Below are 20,550 nucleotides of genomic sequence, written 5' to 3' on the forward strand. Positions count from 1 at the left end.
TCTCTGCAGTACCTATTCTGGAATATACTAGTGCTGTGCTACATGTGTGTTGGTGGTCTGCCATGTAACAGATTTTATTACTTGTTACGATTCTGTACACTTGTAGATATATTTTTATGCGAATAAATTTTTAGTACCATTGCCGGAGAATAGTTATTTGTTATTGATATTGATACTAGCTAGATTTTTAGAGATTTTATTTTATTTTTAAAGAAATTGATTTAAACTAGATCTCAATTTGGTTTTTCTTTTCAGGAATCAAAAGTGCATGCCCTGATCTAAATTAGTAAAGCGTACACTTTTCGATCCCGAGATTGAAAGAACCTTACGTCGGATCAATAAAGAGAAGAAGAAAGAGGTCACCGTCTCCTAAGTTAATATGGCAGACCAGGAGCACAAGGCTTTAAGAGACTATGCTATGCCCTCTGTCAATGGGGCGACATCTAGTATAAGGCGGCCAGTTGTATAACCCAATAACTTCGGGATCAAGCAGACCATCATTCAAATGATTCAACAAACCGTCCACTTTGGGGGCTGTCACAAGAGTATCCTAATGTCTATATTGTAAATTTTCTAGAAATTTATGATACTTTTAAACACAACAGAGTGACAGATGATGTGATTCAATTGAGACTTTTTCCTTTCTCACTTAGGGAAAAAGCAAAAGCTTGGTTGAACTCTTTGTCACCTAGCATCATCACTACCTGGGAGCAGTTGGCACAAAATTTTTTAACAAAATATTTCCCTTCGGCCAAGACAATGAAGTTAAGGAATGATATCACTACTTTCACCCAATTTGAGGGTGAATCATTATATGAGGCGTGTGAGAGATACAATGATGTATTATGCAAGTGTCCACATCATTACCTCCTAGCCTACCTTCAAGTATAGACATTATACAATGGTTTGGGACCCGCAAATCGATCTATGGTTGATGCAGCCGCAAGAGGAACATTAATGAGTAAGACCCCTGAACCCACCTATGAACTTTTGGAAGAGTTGGTGTCTAACAACTATTAGTGGGCCGCAGAGAGAGCAATGCCAAAAAAGGTGGCCAGCGTCGTTGAGCTTGACTCTATGTCCGCAATTGCGACTCAGTTGGCAAATCTATCCAAATAAATCGGTAAAATGAACGTTAATACTATTCAAACTAATGTTGTTTGTGATCATTACGCAGAAAATCATTCAAATATAGATTGTCAAGTGGGAAATACTTTTGCCCAACTAAGTTATGAACAAGTCAATTACTTGTCCAATTTCTAATGTCAAAATAATCCTTATTCAAAATCTGACTTGCATATTCCAAACCAGATAGTAGGATATCCTGCCGCGTATAATTACCTACTCATGACCACTTTAAAGTGGGTTAACCAGCTGAATTTGCTTGTTGCTCACTTGTTACTTTCCACGAAATTTCCCGGTAAATTCCACTATTTTTTAAATATTTTTTAAAACATTAAATATTTTTAAATGAATATTAATATATTAATAATCACTTCCAACAAACAAAATTTTTAAAAAGAAATAAAATATATCAAAACAAAATCATGGACATACAATCATTTTCAACAGAAACCAGCCAGTATTATCGTGGAAGCTAAGGGCAATGGCATTTATATTGCAGATTGGTCCAGAGAGAGACAACTTAATTAGTTAAGAATGTTGAGAAAAGAGAGAAAGAGCGAAAGAGAGAGAGCATTTATAGAGAATGGAAGCAGGGTACTTGAGAAGCTGGTTTCCACTTGTAATGGCAAGCCTATTCCCATCCGTACCTTTTCCTTTGCAGAGTTGAGCAACGCCACAAATAACTTTGATCCTCAACTTGTTATACGTGAAGTGTGGCCTTATCAATGGTACAAGGGTTATCTTGAAGGCCGAACTATTTCCATTAAGAAAGCGATACATGACTGTGCAAGGGAGGAGGCGTTCACTGATTTAGCATTTTCTGCAAAGGTGAGTGCTCACAAGAATGTTCTAAAGCTCGTTGGTTACTGCCTCGAGACTCCAATTGTCATTTTAGTGTATGAATTTGCTGGGAAGGGAACCCTGGGGGATCTTATTCTCGCCGATAATGAGCCCCTGACGTGGGAGAGTAGGCTAAAGATGGCAAGAGAGAGTGCTCATGCAATTTCATATCTCCACACAGCATTCTCTAGACCCATCATCCATACCGAGATTGGACTACATAATATCTTCATAGACTGCCATGGGGTTCCAAAACTAACTGGTTTTTCAAATTCTTTAATAATCCCCGAGGGTGAAACTCATGTCAAGGATGATTCTGATGAATGGGAATTTATGAGGATTATGAGAAAACTATGTCCCAAGTATTGGGAGACGGGGTGCATAACAGAGAAAACTGACGTCTATTGCTTCGGTGGTACTCTCTTGCAAATTTTTACTACAAATACAATGGTGGATTCTGCAATCCTGGCAGGGGAATTAAGAGGAGCTGGAGTGGAACAGCAATTCCAAGCTGTGCGGGACCTTGCTTTCAGGTGCATGGAGGAGGAGCCTATGGAAAGACCAACCATGGTCGATGTTACCAAAGAACTCAGACGAATCGAAAAGTCTATCCCGTAATTATTTCGAAACTCCGTAAAATCCTTTGTTTCTTTGTTATTATCATCGTCTATTATGGAGTTTTGTTCTTCTGTCAATGACTATGCTTCACCTGGTCCATATAAGTTTCCTTGATAACCGTCCACGTTCTTGTACTTCCCATTTTTTTTTAATGAAGTATAAAATGAATTTACGCTAGCTATTATCCATTTGTGTTTGTGGCCTTTTTCCAATAACACGTTCCCTTGGATTTCGGTTAAATAATTTGATGGGAATATGATGTCCACACATGGCATCCCGCATGGAAAAATAATATAAACACCATAAATAATTCCAAGACCACATCAGGGTGATGATCATGTGGTCTGTGGCTACCTTGCGTCAGGTTGGCCAAATCTAATCATGCCAAGAATATTTTTTACTATAATCAGAGTTGAGATCCAATATCTTAAATTAATAAATAAATAAATAAAACAACGTAGCATTATATATCCATCTACGCTACATATTGTCTACTACAACAGAAAGGGTCTTTTGGGATAAAAATTTTCTTCTCAAAAGATAGCCATTTCGTCCCAAGCTCGTGCTAACAACACTGTGCCAAAAGGTATATTGGGACGAAAATCACCATTTCGTCCCAAAAAATATCTTTTAGGACGAAATTGAAGGAAACCGTTTGAACACGTTCGAACAGGAATTTCTTTTGTCACGGTTGAAATTCGTCCCAGAATATCGTTCAAACAGAAACAATTTTACGTTCGAACAGTAGTAACGTGTTTGAACGATAACAAAATATGTTCGAACAAACATGAATTCGTTCGAAAGGCATGAATGTAGCTTTGCGTTCGAACGTTAAAGGGTCAGATCGAACGATATATTGGTTCGAACGATATAAGTTATGTTCGAATACTAAGGAGATAAATGACGTTCGAACGTTATGTGATCGTTTGAACTTCACGAAAATAAATTGCGTTCGAGCATTATGTTAGCGTTCGAACGGTATTTGTTCGTTCGAACGATAACTATTTTATTTAAAGTCAATAATAGAAACCCAAATAGACATTCATAATATTTGAAAAAATACATTAGAAACTGTTTAACACTCGCAAAAGTTTTATAATAAGTGTGAACTAAATAAATAACCGTGAGACGAGCATTGTTCGTACATAAATAGATAATCTCAAAATCTGTACACAAAAAATATCAGTTGCTTGTAGGCCTGTACGGTTGCATAAGCTGCTGCATTTGGAGTTGCATCCGTCTTCTGAACTCTTCTTGTTGTTCTTCATGTTGTTTGAGGCGCATCTCCATATCTACGTGTTTTGCCAGTTGAGTCTCTAACTCATGCTGCCTTGCAGTCAATTCTTTGATTCTGGAATTCGCATTCTCTAGCACTATAGAAGTCATAGATACATTCCCAGAAGAAGAGGAATACAGAGAAGACTTTACATAGGGACCCAAACCCCTCAAATATCCTGAACGTTGACCCAGGACTTGTATAAAAATATCAATATCACTTGTTGAGAAATTTTGATCTGACGCAGATTCAGCACATAAGGCAACCATTTTATCCTAGACATATATAAGATACAGAATTAATATCGTCATAAATATTTTAGTATATTTAATGAAAACAGGTTATAATACTTACATAATTTTCACGGGTATCAGGATTAGTCCATTCTTCATTACGATCAGTGTGCGATGTAGCATATAATTTTGTCAGATCATAATTGGTATCTGAATCTTGCTACAATAAATGTGTTAAGATATAAAATCATTATGATTCATCTAAATAATTAACTATATCCAATACAAAAAAAATAGCAATACCAATTTCTTAGAGAAACGATAGAAAGATCTTGAGCTTGCATGATGATTAATTTTCAATTTTGATCTATTCGTTTTGTTTATAGAACTTCGTTCCTGCAAAGAAATTAAAAATATTATGAAGCAAAATGACAAATAGGACAAGTAAAATAATTAAATTTAATTATACCTGATATGATGGATCCTCCAACATGTCACAAAGTTTTTCTCACTCAGAAGGTCAGACATCCTGAAAATGATGTTGGTATGCATCTTCCTTCTTCTCAAACCTATTACAATGCTCATGACACATTGCCTTATATTTGCGGAATGCATTACCCATAAGCTCTTCCACAGTCTTACGCTCCTCTCTCCGACCAAAATTTAATTCGAAATCAGCCTTAAAAAAATAGTCACAAACACATTATCATTTATAATATTCTAAATTTAAGTAAACTATAGAAATTTATTCTACTAAATCAATGTTTTAAACATTACCAAACAATGCTTCTTGATAAGCTCTTTAACATCTTGGGAGACTTTCTTCCATGAAGTCGTTGCCAAAGGTGCGTAAGTTCATGTAAGAGCACCCACATGCGATACAAGCCAAGCTACTAGTTGTCCTTCGCTCCCAGTATGTTTGTTAGGAATGTTAACCTTAATCTTACCCACCTTCCGATATTTTTCTAACGTCACCCCTATAGTGGTGCCTCGACCTTAACGAGATTGTACTGTAGACTCTATAAAATATAACATTGTAATCAATTTCATTTATATGTCTATTATATGACCTTAATTAATAACTTTTATGAGTATTAGATTTTTACCTTGTTTAATAGAGTCAATCTCTAATGGTGAGTCTGAATGAGAGCTAGGATTAGGTGGAGATGGGTTATGAGCTTCCTTTCTCTTTGGAGGCATAATTTCAAACTACTGATACATTCAATAAGTAAAATATTTGTCATCAAGTGTAATGTTAACACATAATTGGTCAATCATAATCTGTATCAGCTTCATTTGACGATTCGCTCTCATCATCTGTAGATACTTCAAATGATTCATCATTTTTCTCAACTGTCGCATCAACAATTTCAGCCTCAATATCTTCTCTATTTAATGGAATCATCTCATACTGGCTTAAATTCACAAACAAATTTAAGGCGGGTTGACTCTCTTGGTATGCTTCTTGAGTAGATGGGTCATCTTCTTCTTCATCTTGTCCTTCCGCCTGAGGGATAACATCATATATATTTCTTGGAGAATATTTTTGTACTCCTCGCCATTGATTTCCTAACTTCGGGTCATCTAAATAGAATACTTGAGATGCTTGAGAAGCCAAAATAAAAGGATCATCTTCATACCATTTTTTTGATGTATTAACACTAAAAAATTATTCATCATCACGGACTCCAGTACGAGGATTGCTTAAATCCCACCAATCACAACTTACTGTGTCTTCTGCATCCTGGATATAGCTCACGCTGTGAGTCATTCCACAATCGTGCAAAAGTGTTATGGCCCCCATCATTTTAGCTTGATGCGTCCGTGTCACCTTCATCTATAAACATTCCCGCACCGATGTCACCTAACATTTACTCCATATCCTCATCGTATTCATCTCCAACAACCTCTGGTTGTACATCTTCATCGATCTCTTCTTCTTCATGTGGAGCCTCAAATGAAGTTGGATATGGTTCGCCGTGTAAGACCCTATCAGTATAACCCTTATCAATACCTTTGACAAACATATGCTCTCTCACTAAGTCTATCTTATGGTTCGCAGATATAGTTCGATAGTTTGCGAAAATGATCTTACAATCCTAACTATATTTGTATTTTAATTTAAAGATTTAGTAGTACATATAATTTAGATATTAATTTTATTAATTTAGAATTAAGTATTTAAGTATTATTAAATCTTAACTATGTTATTTTAATTTAAAGATTTAATAGTATTTTGATTTAAATATTAATTTTATTAATTTGAAATTAACTATTTAAGTGTTATTAAATCCTAACTATATTTGTATTTTAATTTAAAGATTTAATAGTATTTTAATTTAAATATTAATTTTATTAATTTAGAATTAAGTATTTAAGTATTATTAAATCTTAACTATTTTATTTTAATTTAAAGATTTAGTAGTACATATAATTTACAACTATATTAACTATATTTGTATTCTAATTGTAAATACATTGATGTATAGTTTACGTTCGAACGGTTATACACTATGTTCGAACATAACATACACGTTCGAACGGTAATCCTAACCCGTTCGAACGTGTTCATTCCAGATTTCAGTTGTCTTCAACAACCGAAAACTCCATTAATTCGAGAATACAAATTTCTCACAGTAACACAAACAACAATATCAATAGCATACAAATTTCTAACATTGGAAAATATTATATTCAAACCAAAATGAGAATATAAAAGGCATACCTGAATTTTTGGAGATGAAAATACAAGGAGATTAGATTATATGGCGTGTGAAGGAGCTCCCCAACAAGTAGTAATCCGAGAATAATTGAGTGAGATGTTAATATTTTGAGTTTGGGGGCTAGTTTGAGGAAGAATGGCTTTGGTTCGCGATGGGACTGATATGTTTCGTAAGAGACTGAGAGTGGCGTGCGGGAGGAGAGTGAGATTATGAGGTTCTGAAGTGTATTTGCAGAAGATTTCTTGTTTGAACGGTTATTTACTAACCATTCGAACGTGAAAAAATTTAGCGGGAATAAATTTCCTCCTAACTTTTCACGTTCAAACGTATAAATAGTATGGTCAAACGTTAATGGATGCTTTCCCTCTCGATCATTAACCGTTCGAACGTTATTGTTAACAGTTCGAACGGTTTAGTAAATGTTTATTAATATTTTTTTTTAACACTATACCCTTCAAATAAAAGAACTACATTAATATATATAGACATATTAGATGATACAATAGTTTAGTAATATAGTAATATCATATTATAATATATAATCGATAGTGTCATCTAATTAAACCATAACTAAAATATAATATGTTAATATATTAGACTATATAGATAACATATATATAGTGTCATCTAATTAAACCATAACTAAAATATAATATGTTAATATATTAGATTATATAGTATCATATATAATGTCATCTATAATACTAGCATAGATAGTGTCATCTAATTAGATTATAACTAAAATATATTATGTTAATATATTAGACTATATATACAACATATATATAGTATCATATATAATGTCATCTATAGTACTAGCATAGATAGTGTTATCTAATTAGACCATAAATACTTAATTAATATCTTAATATATTAGACTATAGATAACATATATATAGTATCTAATATAGTGTCATCTAATTAGACTATAACTAAAATAATAATATATTAATATATTAGTATAATATTTAAATGTATTGAAGTAGACCGTTTGAACGTATTTACTAACCGTTCGAACGGTATTGCATAAATAAGTTCTCGCAGACGGTCGTTTTCACGGACGTTCGAACAATTAACAAAACTTCGTTTTCTCTGAGTGAACCGTCCATCTCCGCCGTTTAAAGCCGCCGTCGCCACCGCTAACAGTGCCCAATCGAAGCCTCTTTCTCTAAACATCAATATGCTATTTTTCTAACTATTTCACCGTTTAAATTTAGGTTTTTGATGGATTATTTGTTTAAATTAGAATAAAACATTTATCCATCAATACTCACTGTAGATTTGCTTAAATTCATTGTAGGAAGGTTTATTTAAGTCTCTTTCAATTTGTTTGTTGAAAAATTGATGAAATCGATTCCATCGATTTCAATGGCTGAGTCGACTCAGCGAAGGCACTGAATTTAATTCGCATACCGTTCGAACGCCTGTTAGTGCGTTCGAACGGTACAATCCAAACAAGTAGTAGACCGTTCAAACGTTGTTTTATATGTTCGAACGATATACAACCAAACAGGTTTGCATACCGTTCGAACACTATTTTAAGCATTCGAACCGAATAATTAATTTTAGTAACATTAGTGAATCGATGTTTTTATTCCATATTGTAGTTCTATTAAATCTTTACGAGAATAGATATTATATTATAATTAAATTAATATAGAAATTTATCAAATTTTGTTTTATATTTAATTTCTATTAATTATTTAATCTAATTAATATTAAATAATGTGATATTATTTTTATAAAATTCTGTTATTCACAATGTCTCACTTTATTAAATTACTATTCGTATGTAATTTAGTGATTAGTTATTTATTATATTTTTATCGTTAATGTATTAATAAACTCTTTAATTGTAAATTTCAGGTTGATTAAAATGTCTTCTTCTAGGGTGGGACGTAAGCGACGCAATCTAGCTAAAACTAGTATCAGTCCAGGCAGGGAGAGGACTGTTTCAGTAGAGCGACAAGTGAAACTTTCTGACTTCCAGAGTCTTGTCTGGGAGGGTCATTCCCTGCCATCAGTCTCTTCAGCGAACGTGGTTGGGGACCTATCTTAGAGGAGCGAGAGGAGTCATGGGGGACCGTCTCCTATATTGACGTTATTTCTGAGTTCTATAGAGAGCTCGGTGGTGCCAGCCCAGATGACGGAGGGGCATACAGGATCTCTGTCCGAGGAGTTTCAGTTGTATTTTCATGGGATGGACTCATTGAGCATCTCAGTATTCCTAGGCTTGCTAGATGCAAATCCAAACGTGGTGCCTAGAGAGTCTGATCCTTCAGCTGAGGCGGAGACAGCTGAGGAGGAGGCACCAGTTTATATAGATGAGGTCGATACCCTTGCTGATCATGAGGTGAGGAATTTGGTTGTTGGTCCAGATGCTCCCCTGTATGACGGGACGAAGAGCATCAAGCAGGCAGATCTATCTTCTTTCTTCAAGATCCTGAATTTGATAATCGCCAGTAATATAGACCATCGGCAGCACAAGACAGAGGTTGGCCTTGACCGGATGAAATTTATGATACGGGTCGCTCGTGGTATTCCTATCGACCTGGTGGGGTATATATTCGATAGGATTCGATCAGAGTCTCGGTACATTTCGACGGATATACTGCCATTCGGAATCCTGATCACCCGATTTCTGCTATTTGCCAGTGTCGTGCCTGATGTTGCCGAGCGTAAACAGGAGCCGATGTGACTGATCAACAGCACCACCCTCTTCGTGGACATGTTCCAGACTCGGTTGATCCTCAGAGAGATGCACAACCAGGAGATCAAGAAGTATCGGCCGCTAGGACATCCATACAGACCGAGGCATCAGTACACAGTGCTACTTGTGAGGACATGGCCGAGGTCGTGCGTGCAGCGATAAGCGGACAGACATCAGCGTTGATCGATGTAGTGTGTATGGAGGTCCGTACTGCTATGTCTGAGTTTCGTACAGAGATTACTGGTACCATCTCTGAGTTACGTATGAAGCTTGATGCCATGTCTACGACTCAGGTCACCATCAGTACTCGACTGACACAGATAGAGGAACGCTTAGCTGCAGTCGAGGAAGTGTGCAAAGATTTGGCGTCTTAGTACTTTCTATATTTTATTTATTTATTTATTTTGTTTTTAGAATGGACAATATTTAGTATTTTGTAAATTCAATATTTAATTATGAATTAGTATTAGCTTATATTTTCTAAACTAATTATTGATTGATATTATTCCTATAATTAAATTGATAAATTTTTCATAATTACTAGTTAATATAAATATAATTCTTAAAAAAAATATATGTTTACCGTTCGAACAGTATTGATTCATCATTTGAATGGTGAATATTGTACGTTCGAACGGTATATCAATTTCCCGCTATATTAATGTTACTTAACGCGCCAAATTGCACGTTCGAACAATGCTGATTTATCATTCGAATGGTAATATTTTACATTCGAACGTAATGCAGTTTCCTGCTATAATAAGTATACTTAATATGCCAAAATCTACGTTCGAACAGTGTTGATTAATTATTCGAACGGTTAAAATTGAACATTCGAACGGTGAAATAATTTCCTGCTATCATAATATTACTTAACGTGCCAAAATGTATGTTCGAACGGTTAAATTTAACCGTCCGAACTTTAAAACATTACATTTGAACGGTTTCATTATTAGGAAAAAAATATTTCGTCGCTAATCATACCGTTTTTTTTGGACGAAATCTGAAAATCGTCCCAAAATCTCACTTTTTGGGACGATTTTCATTTCGTTCCAAAAGAAAATCGTCCCAAAAAGTCGTTTTTGTTGCCGTGGTCGTCGCTAGATGTCAAGCAGCAGATCCTGCGAGATCAGAAATACAAGGACGAAAGTCACATTGTCTTCTAGAATGGCATGGTTTTCATGATCAATTTGGCTATTTCAATGCTGTGTGATTGAGCGAAAATTCGTGGAAATTAAGTAAAATTGCAGAATCCAAATGAGAATATTCCAATTTAGAAAATAGAAAGACAAGGTCATTAAAATACAACTTGACTGTTTGAATGCCGTGTGATTGAGGGAAACAATTCGTAGAATGACCTGCTGGATAGAAACCAGATTGCCGTTGACCATCAGAATGACTAGCAATCCTCTTGGCTTAACTTGTAACCCAAAATGCTTTGCTTCCGATTGTTCAACTGGCTGGATGTACCAATGTGTTGAGTTTCACAAAAATGAAAATGACCGTAGCCCATATTTGAAGAACACTCAATGACAGAATAGCCTGTGTTTGCATTTAAATTTGAAATTTCCTGCATATTCTGAAGGATGATTGATCTTATATTATATTGACATTTCCACATTTCAAAAAGATTAGTTTGCTTGCAAAGAACTAGAGATATAGAAGTTGATCAAACATAAGTCGATACATCCCAGCCAATCAAATGCATATGTTATAGAGAATTTGCTAGTACCACGTACTATTCCTCATTATATAAGCTAAATTCAGACTTGTCCATTCATAGACGCATACAAGAAAAATAGTTTCTCGATGATTGGAAGTGTGTAAGCTTTTATGGTTAATTCAACTTTAGAGATAGATTATAAATGCACTAACAACAAAATCCATTTTTGACAAGCAACGATGCTGTGGTTGGCGCAATCAGAAGCAGACCAAAATAGTCTCATTTGCTGTCTGAATTTACCCAAAATTGATATTCTTTCTCATTTCGTTATAGTTTCCTTGGTAGACGGGAAACCAGTCTTTGCCATGCATTAGTCATGTGCTCCCATGTGGGGGGCTTTTCATGTTCTATTACTATTCAGTTATAAATTTCTAACTTATCAAAATAATCGGGAAAAAAAAAAAAAAACGTAAAACATAGCGTCAGTTAGGTACTAAACCTGGCTATCCTGAGATGAGTTATGCCAGAGAAACAATGAGAGAGAAAATATTGAGCTAAAATACTTTGAATTAAATTATTGAGCTAATTTGAGTTATGTTTTATGGGGATTTAAGAAATGAGAAAGAAAAATTAAATGAAAATATTATGAAATTAAAATATTGTTCGAATATAATTTTTTAATATTATTATTTTTTTTAGATTTGAAAAAGTTGAATTTTTTTGTTTGAAAGTTTGGGAAACTTGTAATGATTAGTTTGAAAATATTTATATTTTAGTAATGTTTGAAAAGAATATGAGATGAGATGAGATGAAAATTATATCCAAATATCTGGGAGAGAAAGAGAGAAAGAGAAACAGCATTTATAGACAATGGAAGCAGGCCGTACTTGAGAATGCAAGCCTATTCCCATCCGTACCTTCTCCTTTGCAGAGTTGAGCAACGCCCACTACAACACAATTGCTTTTTAGTGACGGTTAGGAAATTGTGACAGTCCCTAGACCGTCACTAAAAGGCATTTTCTGTGACAGTTTCTGGAAACCGTCACTAAAGATAGAATGAGATTTTTTTACGTTCCAACGTATGGGAAATATGCGTTCGAACGTTACATATACGTTCGAACATTATGTCTGTTTACGTTTGAACGTAAAATGTTTTGGCGCAACCGTTCGAATGTTATTAATTTTACGTTCGAACGTAAAATGTTTGCACCAATGTTCGAACGTTAAGTAATAACATTCGAACGTTCATTGTAAATTTAAATTAAATGACTTTAATTTAAAAATTATGTGATTTTTATTGTGCATAATTTGTGAACAAGTCTAAAAAATTGAATTGTATATATTTATATATACACACTTTGTAATATATAAATATATATTATTGATTTATATATATTTGAAATGCAGTGATTTAGTATTAAAGTTGAAAAATATAACATCAAAGAAGATTGAAAATTGAAATTAAAAAACGATAGAAATATTCAATAATATTTTTCGTTACAAATATTAAAAATAAAATACAAAATTTGATATTAACAGTCAGATGATAACGTTATCCGCAAAAGTCGAACTCTGTACCTCCTCAGTCAAGGTATCAACCTTGTCGTTGAGGATAGTTACACGATGGGTGAGTTCGGCAACAGACGCCGATATAGCCTCGAGCGATCGATCGATCTTATGATCGATATGCGCAGTCAGCTGTGAGATGACCGCATCAACCCAAGCAGGCCGCACATCTCCTGCAGATGTACTCGGCGTATGCTGACTACTACTCCCGACATGACCTAGCTCAGGCTGCGTCGAAGGAACTAGATCCTCTACAGGGGGTGGCTGATGTCCCCTCGCCTGTCCAATGCTACGTCGATGCGTGGTCATGTCGAGGGGGCTCATCTGATCTTTGACCCGCTCCTCTGGCTGGGTCGGCACTCTCCGTGCAAGTAATAGTCGGCTGATGAGGACACCATATGGGAGATTATCCGTGGAGACGATGCTCGCCTCGTAATGGATCCTCTGAAAGATGTGCAATGGCAAATCTATAGGATCTCCACGTGCCACTCGTATAAAAAATTGTGCCCGAAGCCGACTAAATGTGGTTTTATGAGCCACAGGATTGACATTTGTTGCAACAATAAGGTGCAACATGCGGAAGAAATGCAGCAGATGGTTCTGGTTGAAGGTGTTCTTCCGCTCGATCTGCATGCGATCCCTCCCGGTGAGGATGTAGAAATCCTCGTCTCGGTCATCATCCCGAGCCTCGACGCCAGTATCCTCAGCCTCTGACTGGCCTGCATCTCTGGCTGATGCTGGCTCACATCCCCGACCAGTAGATGATTTAGAAGTGCCTACATCCTCACGGGGTGTCGAGTGTGCAAATGTCTCCACTCCTCGACGAATCCCAAGGTGCTCGCCGATGACATCTGCTGATACCTCAATGGAAACACCGCGTACAGTCACGATGTGAGAGGATGCATCCTGAGGCATGTCACACATCCCCATATAGAATTCTTGAACCATTGAGGGTATACATTCCCCCTCAATGTGCAGATATTTCCCCAGCCTCTACTGAGGAAAACATCTCTCAGGTTCGTCTGCTGCCAACAGAGTTCGTCGAACTCATTAATTAAGACCTCTCGCTCTACCATAACAGTACGAGCTCCGATACGGGCAGTGTCCGACGTGGCTCCTTCCCTCCCTCGTTTCCTAGTATGCAGTGGAAGAGCCATATCCTGAAAGTAGAAAAGGAAAAAAAAAATTTATTTACAATAATGCATTTTTTTGTATTAGTTTTAAGATGCTCTGCCGTAACGTTCGAACGTTAAAGATAAAACGTTCGGACGTTTATTTATACGTTCGCACGTAAAATAATGTCAATATATTTACATTCGAACGTAAAATAAATACGTTCGAATGTAACAATGTACGTTCGAACATAAGCAGTAAATAAATATTGGCTGACGTACGTTCGGACGTTAAAACAAATACGTTCGAACGTATTTGTTTTACGTGTGAACATAAATATGAACGTCCGAACGTCGAAGCATGAATAATGTAGAAAATCATTACGTTCGGATGTTATAATTAAACGTTCGAACGTGGAAGCCGTAACGGCTTTGTAATTTAAACGTCGTACGTTCGAAAGTCTTGGTGAAACGTTCGAACGTTTCGACGCAGAATGGCTGAGTCGACTCAGCCATTATTGAAATCTCAAAAATTTCTCTACACGGTTCTAAATACCGAAATGTTACCGTGGAAATGAAGTATACACTTCAAGCAACATTTCTACGGTGACTATTCAGCCAATGACTAGCCGTGGTGGCCGGAAAATGAAGTTGAAAATCTGGCAACCACTTATCCGGTTTTAAACAAAACTCAATCCAAATCTCAATAAAATACATATTACTTGAATAAAAGATGAATGCCTACCTTTAGTGACGGTTGTGGCGGAGTTGACGGCAGCGGTGAAGGAGGCGTGGCGGCGTGCAACGGAGTAGACGATGATACGTATTGGAAATGTCGTTTCGACGTTCGGTTTTGGCCTTATATACACAGAACGTTCGAACGTACTTATTATTACGTTCGAACGTTTTTCAATTTAATATTATATTATAAATGTTTATGTTATATATTAGGATGTTATATAATATTATTGACAATTAGATTATTGGTTTTTTTTGTGAGTGCTTGTTATATATCTAAAGTTTAGCAATATGTTTATACATGTTGTTGTGATTTTATGCTTACTCTTGAAATAATTGTGATTATTGTTTGTGAATAGTTTATGAGCTTATGATGTTTATTGATTATTTAATAAGTAGTATATATATATATAAATAGATATATAAAATGTAGTATATATATTATATTATAAGTTAGTATATAATAAAGAATTTAATAAGTAACATTTTAATATATATTATTGATTTATATATATGGTATAATTTATATATTATATACATTTATGTTCTCATTTAAAGTATTATGCTATCATACTATACAATGTAGTATATAGTTATAGATATATAAAATATAGTATACATATTATATTATAAGTTAGTATATAATAAAGAATTTAATAAGTAACAATTTAATATATATTATTGATTTATATATATGGTATAATTTATATATTATATACATTTATGTTCTCATTTAAAGTATTATGCTATCATACTATACAATGTCGTATATAGTTATAGATATATAAAATATAGTATACATATTATATTATAAGTTAGTATATAATAAAGAATTTAATAAGTAACAATTTAATATATATTATTGATTTATATATATGGTATAATTTATATATTATATACATTTATGTTCTCATTTAAAGTATTATGCTATCATACTATACAATGTCGTATATAGTTATAGATATATAAAATATAGTATACATATTATATTATAAGTTAGTATATAATAAAGAATTTAATAAGTAACAATTTAATATATATTATTGATTTATATATATGGTATAATTTATATATTATATACATTTATGTTCTCATTTAAAGTATTATGCTATTATACTATACAATGTAGTATATAGTTATAAATATATATATAATGTAGTATATATATTATATTATAAGTTAGTATAGTAAGAATCGTACGTTCGAACGTTAAAATAAGAGTGGAAAATTTCCCGCTCGATTAAGGTATCTGTGTAATTATTCAGACGTTCGGACGTTTAGACTATACGTTCGAACGTTATTTGATTAAAATCACCAGAAAATTATGTACATCCGAACACCAAATATGTTAACGTTCGAACGTTAGTTAAATTAGTGCGGGAAATTTAACGCTCAAATATGGTAACACTTTGATGAAATGTACGTTCGGACGTTTAAGTTAAATGTTCGAACGTTTATCTGTAAATTTACGAACGTTCGAACGAAAAATTGTGATACATTCGAACATATATGAGGAAAGTGCGGGAACTTTCCCGCTAGATTTTATGTTATAAATAAGAAGGGTACGTACGAACGTGTACTGTAAACGTCCAAACTTTATGAGCGGGGGAAATTTTAGCATATAACGTTTGGACGTACAACTTAAACGTTCGAACGTTTAAACTAATAATTTGCGGTATTAATCAGTACGCGCACGGGAGGAAGCGGATCATTTCTTCATCTCCCGTGCTCGCAACAGACAGAGAGAGAGAGAGAGAGAGAGAGAGGGTGTTAGTGTGAGAGAGAGTTGAGTTAGAGAGTTAGAGAGTTAGAGAGAGTTGAGTTTTGGTGAGAAAAAATTTTTATTTCTTGTCTTTATTTGAATTTTATAATATTTATACAATGTGTTTTTGTTATAGAATATTTTTAATAAGTTAGTGTTGTATTTTTTTTTAAGGATTGCTTGTTTTGGGAAGTTGGAAGATTTTTTTAAGGATTGCTTGATCCAAAGTGCAGTTGTACCAGGATTAAAAAATGTTTCCCTAATAGATGTAAGGATTATGTTTCTCCAGTGTGCAATACAGATTTCCCAAAGATTACCATTGTATCAAAATGTGGTTTCTGTATAAAACTTAGGCAACACCTTTTGTTTGCAGAGGAATAAAAATCACAATACAGATCTGTCTTAATATTAGGAAGAGGAATATTTAGTTGTTTTTACCTCCTTTTTATAGTCCTTTTTCCTTTTCTCATCACATTTTGTACATGGTATCTCGACATCATGGTTCTTCTGCAGGCAGAGAAAGCTTCCTGGAACTCTATTGGAATATTTAAAATGTCCAACATCACAGGGAAAAGACGTGACCTAGTGCCTTCCGAACCTGCAGCCGGTAACTCTGATATGGAGAGTGACAATAGTGATAGTGATGAGGAGGATGAGGATGAGGAGCTTGGTGGATCTGGGAGTCCAAGTTTGCAGGCAACATCTTGTTTCTTATGAAATTCCGCTTATTTCACAAAAACAGAGATCCACACTGCTTGTTCTTCCCATTATATATTTACACTTTTCATTTATCTTGTTTCTTTTCCAGTTGCGCAAGGTAGCTCATGAAGGATGTGTAAACCGTATACGTGCTATGGCACAAAATCCCCATATATGCGCATCTTGGGCAGATAATGGTTATGTTCAGGTTAGAATTTATGTTGTTATATTGTGGGGGTTTTCATGAGGTTCATGCCTATTTTGGGGTAGTTTTCTGTCTTGCTGTCCATATAGCATATTACGTTATGGAATGTGATAATATGGCTTCAGATTTTTGGATCTCAGGATTATGTCATAAAGCCAACATATTTTTAGTTTGCATTGCATATTTACTTGGTTCTTAAGGTTGGAAATTCTTCCCTCTCTCTCCTTCTCCCAGGGAAGGTGCTAATTAGAGATGTGTAATTTACGGTTAGAAACTTACGAAGTAGAAACTTGCTAATAAACTTCTGTTTATAATATGCAGTTATGCACTAGGATAGGCCCCTCCAACTCTATTTAGAAAATAGTGTCTGGGAAATGACTGAGCATTCATTTCTATTAGTACACCTTTATAAGTGACATGAAGGGTCTTAAAAAGCATCGGAATGCAACAAGATAGTGGTAGCAATCAAACAAGATGCTCTATCCATTCAAATATAATGTTTTACTGTACAATTTTAAATGTCCCACTATCTATTACTCGAAATTTTTGCTTCACTTACTGTATTGTCCTCACAGTTTTCTTATAAACTAAAGGTTCTCATTATAAATCTCGCCATTTGTAACATAAAATGGAGAACATTTTATGAAGATTACTTTCCTTTTTTTTACCTTTCTTCTATTATTGTTCCATTTCAAACCAAAATATCCAGTTTAAGACAGACTATTTAGGATAAGGCAAGATAGATAAGTGAGATTTAATACGTATCTTAGATATGACATTTTATTTATAAAAGAAAATTATGGTGTGATTAATCCAGGTATTGTATGAACTTGAAATTTGATTTGCAAGGTTTAGATTACAATAAACTTGATAATGCTATGTAGGTATGGGACTTCAGCTCTCATCTGAATGCTTTAGCAGAATCAGAAACACAAGGTGCTCAGGGGGCTTTGTCAGTTTTCAATCAGGCCCCATTAGTTAAGTTTAAGCACAAAGATGAAGGCTATGCTATAGACTGGAACCCTATTGTTCCGGGAAGGCTTGTATCTGGTACTGTTAGATGGTATTTTATTTTTATTCTTGATTTTGTACTTGTTTATTTATTTTTTGCTTCTTCCCTAAAGGAACCTTAATTACTAGTTGCTTAACACATTTAATGTGACACTTTGGCGATGTTCTTCATGTGTGAAGGGGACTGCAAGAATTGTATTTATCTGTGGGAGCCTACATCTGATGAGGCATGGAATGTTGATACCAATCCATTTATTGGTCATACTGCGAGTGTCGAAGATCTACAGGTATATAGTTAACCAGTGAATCTATAGTTGTTTAGGCTTCCCCTAAATGTAGATGAGTCTTGTAGCAGAATTGTTTTCCTTTATTTTTTAAAACTTGTAACTGTTCTTGTTCCATCTCTTCTCCTGTAGTGGAGCCCTACAGAACCTCATGTGTTTGCCTCTTGTTCTGTGGATGGGACTATTGCAATATGGGATGCACGTTTAGGGAAGTCAGCAGCAGCATCTTTCAAGGCTCATAATGCAGATGTGAATGTTATATCTTGGAACAGGTTGCTAATAGTTCTGGTTGTTGCTCTATTTGAAAATACTTACGTCTCATTTATGTGATGATCACTCTTGGCACTTCCTTGATTCTGATTAGGCTGGCTAGCTGTATGTTGGCATCTGGAAGTGATGACGGGACATTTTCCATTCGTGATCTCAGATTGCTCAAGGTACGGTCCAGTATAGGATATTCTATCATATTTTCTAGAAAAATATATGATCTATAATAAATATCAGTTTAAGGGCCATTGTTAGAATGGTATGTCTTGAATCTTATTGCTGCCAATCTTCTGCATTGATTGTATAACTTGTATTGCTAATTCAGATTGGTCACACACAATTTACTACAATCCCTTTTTGAAAAAAGTGGGTTAACTAACAAAAGAAAGATGGAACAAGCTGCATCTTTAAAGAAAGTGCTTTGCCTCTTAGTATGCATTGTATCTTGAGACTACTAAAAAGGGGATAAGGCACTTGATGCTTTTTTTTTTTTTTTTTGGGGGGGGTGGGGGTGGTGGAGGTGTGTTGGGGTGAAGGCAAGGCCTTGTTTCATATGTACGTGTATGTGTGTTATGTACCTACATACACAAGTATATATTTTTTGGAGTCATAGAAAAAAGGGTTGACCTCTCTCTCTCTCTCGCGCTACCAAAGAAAGGATTGTAGGTTATGAAATGGGTTTTTTTCATATTGATAATGCTGATGTTAAATGTGATTTTTCTTTGGGCAGGAAGGAGATTCTGTAGTGGCACATTTTGAATACCATAAACACCCTATAACATCCATTGAGTGGAGTCCACATGAAGCCTCTACTTTGGCTGTTTCATCATCAGACAATCAGCTAACGTAAGTACCATGCATGATAGAATGGATTGGCACATAAACTAAGAATTGGTCATGCAAATATATAAGTTTTTTATTATTCTTCTTTGGATAGAAGTTCATAGCTTATGTTACATTTTTCTGAGCTTTATTTATTTTTGATCGTTTGGGTTCATTGCATAGAATATGGGACCTTTCCTTAGAAAAGGATGACGAAGAGGAGGCAGAGTTCAGAGCTAAAATAAAAGAGCAAGTAAATGCCCCTGAAGATCTACCTCCACAACTTCTGTTTATTCATCAGGTAACCCACTCCCCCCTTCCCTTCCTCTTTTATCCGAACTTACCTCCTAGTGAAATGATAAATTTAGAAATTCTATCAGTTCAGTGTGTTAACTCAACAATGCTTTGACTTTAAACAGGGTCAGAAAGACTTGAAAGAAATACATTGGCATTCACAGATTCCAGGAATGATCGTATCTACTGCAGCAGATGGTTTTAACATCCTGATGCCTTCAAACATACAAACTACCCTCCCCTCGGATGGTGCTGAAACTCGCATATGATCTGTTGCTAGCTTCCTGCGCCAAATTGCAATATATGTTTTACAGCATCAATGGGATGGCATGCAGCAGCTGTATGTTTGCATGTGGCGTTGACCTGATGCATACATCTTGAATCAAGTGTAATCTGTCGCTTTTTTTTTTTTGGGTTCTTTTGAGTATCTTGGCCCTTGCCCCGCACCCTGTTTTGTGTTGAGTTTTGCAGTTGCTCCCAAAAGTTTTGCGAATATCATTTCCCATTTTATATTTAACGTACGTGTGAGATGGATTAGAGAATATGACAACCTCGTCACCAGCCATTCAGTATGGGGTTGTCTGACATAACGTACTTCTGGA

General features: G+C 35.0%; 2 protein-coding genes and 1 non-coding gene across 3 annotated transcripts; 2 read left to right on the forward strand and 1 right to left on the reverse strand.

Annotated features, from left to right (window-relative positions):
- Positions 1–762: 762 nt before the first annotated feature.
- Positions 763–869, reverse strand: LOC121263914. The gene has a single exon (XR_005940396.1). It is a non-coding gene; the product is annotated as a small nucleolar RNA R71 (small nucleolar RNA).
- A 790-nt stretch (positions 870–1,659) lies between these two features.
- LOC121262128 (serine/threonine-protein kinase ZRK1-like) lies at positions 1,660–8,874 on the forward strand. Its single transcript, XM_041164543.1, has 2 exons — positions 1,660–2,579; positions 8,682–8,874. The coding sequence occupies exons 1-2, from the start codon at positions 1,660–1,662 to the stop codon at positions 8,872–8,874; spliced, it is 1,113 nt and encodes a 370-aa protein (XP_041020477.1).
- A 7,975-nt stretch (positions 8,875–16,849) lies between these two features.
- Positions 16,850–20,232, forward strand: LOC121262742 (glutamate-rich WD repeat-containing protein 1-like). The gene is made up of 9 exons (XM_041165334.1): positions 16,850–17,062; positions 17,175–17,273; positions 18,155–18,320; positions 18,462–18,568; positions 18,698–18,837; positions 18,930–19,002; positions 19,563–19,678; positions 19,838–19,955; positions 20,074–20,232. The coding sequence occupies exons 1-9, from the start codon at positions 16,865–16,867 to the stop codon at positions 20,215–20,217; spliced, it is 1,161 nt and encodes a 386-aa protein (XP_041021268.1). The 5' UTR covers positions 16,850–16,864; the 3' UTR covers positions 20,218–20,232.
- Positions 20,233–20,550: the final 318 nt, after the last annotated feature.

Source organism: Juglans microcarpa x Juglans regia, chromosome 4S (assembly GCF_004785595.1).
Source record: "Juglans microcarpa x Juglans regia isolate MS1-56 chromosome 4S, Jm3101_v1.0, whole genome shotgun sequence".
In the NCBI taxonomy this organism is placed as follows: domain Eukaryota; kingdom Viridiplantae; phylum Streptophyta; class Magnoliopsida; order Fagales; family Juglandaceae; genus Juglans; species Juglans microcarpa x Juglans regia.